The sequence below is a fragment of the Formica exsecta genome, unplaced genomic scaffold (assembly GCF_003651465.1).
Source record: "Formica exsecta isolate Colony F162 unplaced genomic scaffold, ASM365146v1 scaffold482, whole genome shotgun sequence".
NCBI lineage: Eukaryota > Metazoa > Arthropoda > Insecta > Hymenoptera > Formicidae > Formica > Formica exsecta.
Window position 1 is genome coordinate 9743 of NW_021852055.1, and position 4057 is coordinate 13799.

Here is a 4057-nt window from a genome sequence, read left to right on the forward strand (position 1 = left end):
TATGGAGTATGGATGCGAGCAGTAACATAGAAAGACGCCAAACGTACAAGAATACATTGCCATTATTGCATGTGTGTTGTGTACGTGTATATATATACGTGTAGCATAATACCACTATATTCTATGCATGTGTTGTATATACATATATGGCGGTAAAGAGAACGACGACGGTGATAATGATGATGATGATGGTGATGGTGATGATGGTGACGTTTCTTAAATGGAAATTTGCCACATTTCGACTTTGCTTTGTATATCTCTGCTTTATAAAACATGCAGAGCGAAAATAAAGAAACTATCCTTATATAAATCGAACTCAAGCTATCGATTAAGCCTATCAAGAATTCGATCGGTTTAGCCGTTATTCAGATCTAGTAATCTAAGATACTCTCAACTATCCGACTCGCGTATAGATACCCGGGGTGCCTCGCTGTTACTATGCGCGGTCTTTGCTTCACGTGACTTGGCGCGAGACACTACCTTGTCTCTTGATATACATATATAACTATTCTTTTATAAAATATTAACATGCCTTTTTTAATAGTGGAACAACATTTGTTTTCTCTTTTTCTCATTGCAAGTGCATTTTATCAGTTTACATCAGAAACATTAATAAACCAGAGAAAAATTAAACACACACACAATAAATAGAATAAAGTAATTAATTAATGCATCATTCTCTCTCTCTCTCTCCCGCCTCTCCCCCTCTCCCCTCTCTCCTCCCCCCTCTCTCTCTCTATCTATCTATCTATCTATTTATTTATCTATCTATGTACCTATTTATGTATCTATCTATCGATCTATCTATCTATCTATCTATCTATCTATCTATTTATCTATCTATCTATTTATTTACCTATCTATCTATATCTATATCTGAATGATTCGCGCATCCACACTTAAAAACAACGATAGAAATATATATATATATTTTTGTGTTTTCAAGAAATAAAATCTTTTAATAATCTTTTTGGAAATATTATACACTTTATTCTGTAAAGTTATAATTATATATATACGCATACATGTAAATATACACACAGGCCTACATATACAAACATGTGTATGTAATTATGTATATGTTTATACCCAGACAGCACAAGGATGTCCTTAGGACGTCCAAAGGGCATCCAGGACATACATGTAGGATTGCTTATGTAAATCTCATTTTCTGTGTTCTCCGTGTGTATGAAAGTTTATTAACTCTAATTCTATTATAAAAATATATTATAATTATACACGAACTTGTACAATCATGACGTTTGTTTCGACCGCATCTGACTCCTTCATCATCGAGAAACCGGATTGATATACAGGGTGGTCCTCGTAACGGTCGCCACGATTTTTAAGGCACTTACAATAATCTGACATAAAAAAGTTATAAACAGAAATTTATCAGTTTATAATTTTGAATAATGACACTCCTCTCGAAAACCGTGGATTCGCGTATCTCTCCGAAGAATCTGCTTTGACTAGGAATAACCGCTGTCGTCAACGGTCATAAATATCGACACGATTGCGTTCTCATTCTCTAATGCTAAAAACGAATGCTTAATTTTACAGTCTTGTTTGATATGTTCAATTTAGAATTGGTGATTCGCTCTCTTAACCCGCGAAGAATGACATCGGATTCGGTTGCATTTGGGTCGGTTGGGCGACGTTATTCACGTCACCGCGATGGGCCTGGATCGCCTGCCAGTTGATATACCAGAAGGGTTGTTTGTCCCTCGGCCAGGTCTTAATCCTATTCACCAAATCGACGTCGCCGTGAGCGTCCACGGGTAAATCGAACGGGATTATCGTGGTGGTCGCGCTCGGAGCTGTATTACCGCCAATTCGATTTCCGAGCAAGTTCGTTTCAAGAGCGCCAACTGTCCCTTGGCCTGCTTGACTCGCTGTGCCCGCTTGATTCATTGGATCTGCTTGACTTACTGAATTCGCTTGATTCGCTGGGCTCGCCTGAACTGTTTGCTGTTCCGCCGCTATTCGTTCGTCGAGATACTGAGGCAGAACTTGAGGTAGACGATTGCTACTACTGCCAGCATGCCATGGTCGTTGCGATTGCACCGAGCAAAACACGATGCTGAGAAGTACGATGTGCTTTAGCTGCAACAGAGAATAATTATAATTTAGAAGAATAAAAAACAAAATGACTCAATTGTTACTTAAGGTAGTTGTCTTGCGACAATACACTCCAAAATTTTATACTTTGAGTCAACGTTAAAACATTCGACTACCTGCGGTTACCGATTAAAAACTTTTGAACATTCTGTACTATTTCTGTCTATTGCCAAGTCAACGTCCGTAACGTTCGCGAGTATCATCTTTCTTTGTTTAACTTTCGGTGAACAACAAGGATGAAATGATACCGCGAGATCTTTTTATTATTGTATTTCTAAAATTAAATGGTCAATAATTTCAGTTTTTTAAATAGAATTCCTAAAATATCCTTCTACTTTGTATTAGTTTTTCATCACTTTCTTGTTATTCTTTCTAATTATTAAAATTTAAAATACTAGATTTTCGTACGTTTTGCGTATGCGACACGTATAAAAATTGCAATTTTTGATAGCGATTATCTAGCGTTCGGGACGGTTAATTGCTTTCAAGTTGTACAAACATATAGATATCACATTTATTAACGTATTTATTATCACATTTATTAACTTTTTAATTATAAAAAAATTTATATTTTTTGAACATTATTTAATTGAAATTGTCTGAATATTGTCTGAAATTGTTGAAATTATTCTCTAAATAAAAATATTGATATTTGATATTCGAAAAAAATAAATTATTTATACAGAATGTTAAAAAAAATCCAATATCTTGGGAGCAAATAGTATCGATCAAAACAAGAAAAGAAAGTCTAATAAACATGAATCCTGAAACAAATATCTATTTATAGAAAGTGCTTACTAAATCGGGCTTCCCGGTTATTTCCATTGGTTAAACCATAACAGAAAATTATATCTAACATTTCTTATGTGGAAAAATAGCTTTTATTACGTATGTTTATTGATTAAAACTGTACACTCTATCTAAACTTTACTATATCTAATTTAATTTTGTATTGATATCTACAACCACAATATCTGATAATAAATTATTAGTTATGCTTATATTAATTGCAAAACTAGTAAATACTCTTTTATTTACTGCATTGTAGAGGTGACTCAATCAATTAAAAGGAACATTTAGCTCAAATAGGAAAAGAGAGAAATATCTTGTATCTTCAAAGATATTAATTGTGACACATATTTACTAGATTTTTTCTTCTTGTTTTGATAAATACTATCTGTTGTGTCAAAATATATGACGCTTTTTTTAACACTTTGTATATTGTTGCGTGCGTCCCTGCGTGTTTCGTCTCTGCGTGTCATCCATAGACATAGTATTAGTGATGCAAGTTTTGCGTTTTGTGCCCGTAGAGGGGATACATACACAAGCGTGAACCGTGTACATATCCCCTCTACACGCGCCTGCAGCGGGCGAAAAACGCAAAACTTTCATGACTGAATAGTATATCTAAACCATAGACATAGTATATCTAGACCGAGCATTTGCCTTTATTTAAGGAATGGGGTAAAGATGCATGTAGAAAAGGACATACTCTGTTTCGTGCCCCTTGCGTTCTCTCTCGCTCGTACGTAGCATAACGTACTCTTTCGCTATGCTACGTGCGAGCGAGAGAGAACGCAAGGGGCACGAAACAGAGTATGTCCTTTTCTACATGCATCTTTACCCCATTCCTTAAATAAAGGCAAATGCTCGGTCTAGATATACTATGTCTATGGTTTTCTACGTGCATCTTTACCCCCACTCCTTAAATAAAGGCAAACGCTCGGTCTAGATATACTATGTCTATGGTGTCGTCTGACCGGTTATTTCTGAAACTTGCTGTGTCCGTCTCTAGGAGATCATCCCCTAGCATGTTGCTAGGGAGGTTGTTGTTAAACAACGGCGGACATTTTGTGGAAAGAACCGCTATTTGGGTCTGGCGATGAATGTCATTCCGTTCGGACGTATTTATCATTACGATATTCTCTATTATATA

General features: G+C 35.7%; 1 protein-coding gene across 1 annotated transcript in view; it reads right to left on the minus strand.

Annotated features, from left to right (window-relative positions):
* Positions 1-1408: 1408 nt before the first annotated feature.
* Positions 1409-4057, minus strand: part of LOC115241406 — a 3157-nt gene continuing 508 nt past the window's right edge. Inside the window, exon 2 of the mRNA XM_029817154.1 lies at positions 1409-2106. Coding sequence (XP_029673014.1) covers positions 1606-2106 — 501 coding nt within the window. The 3' untranslated portion in view covers positions 1409-1605. The remainder of the gene's footprint in view (positions 2107-4057) is intronic.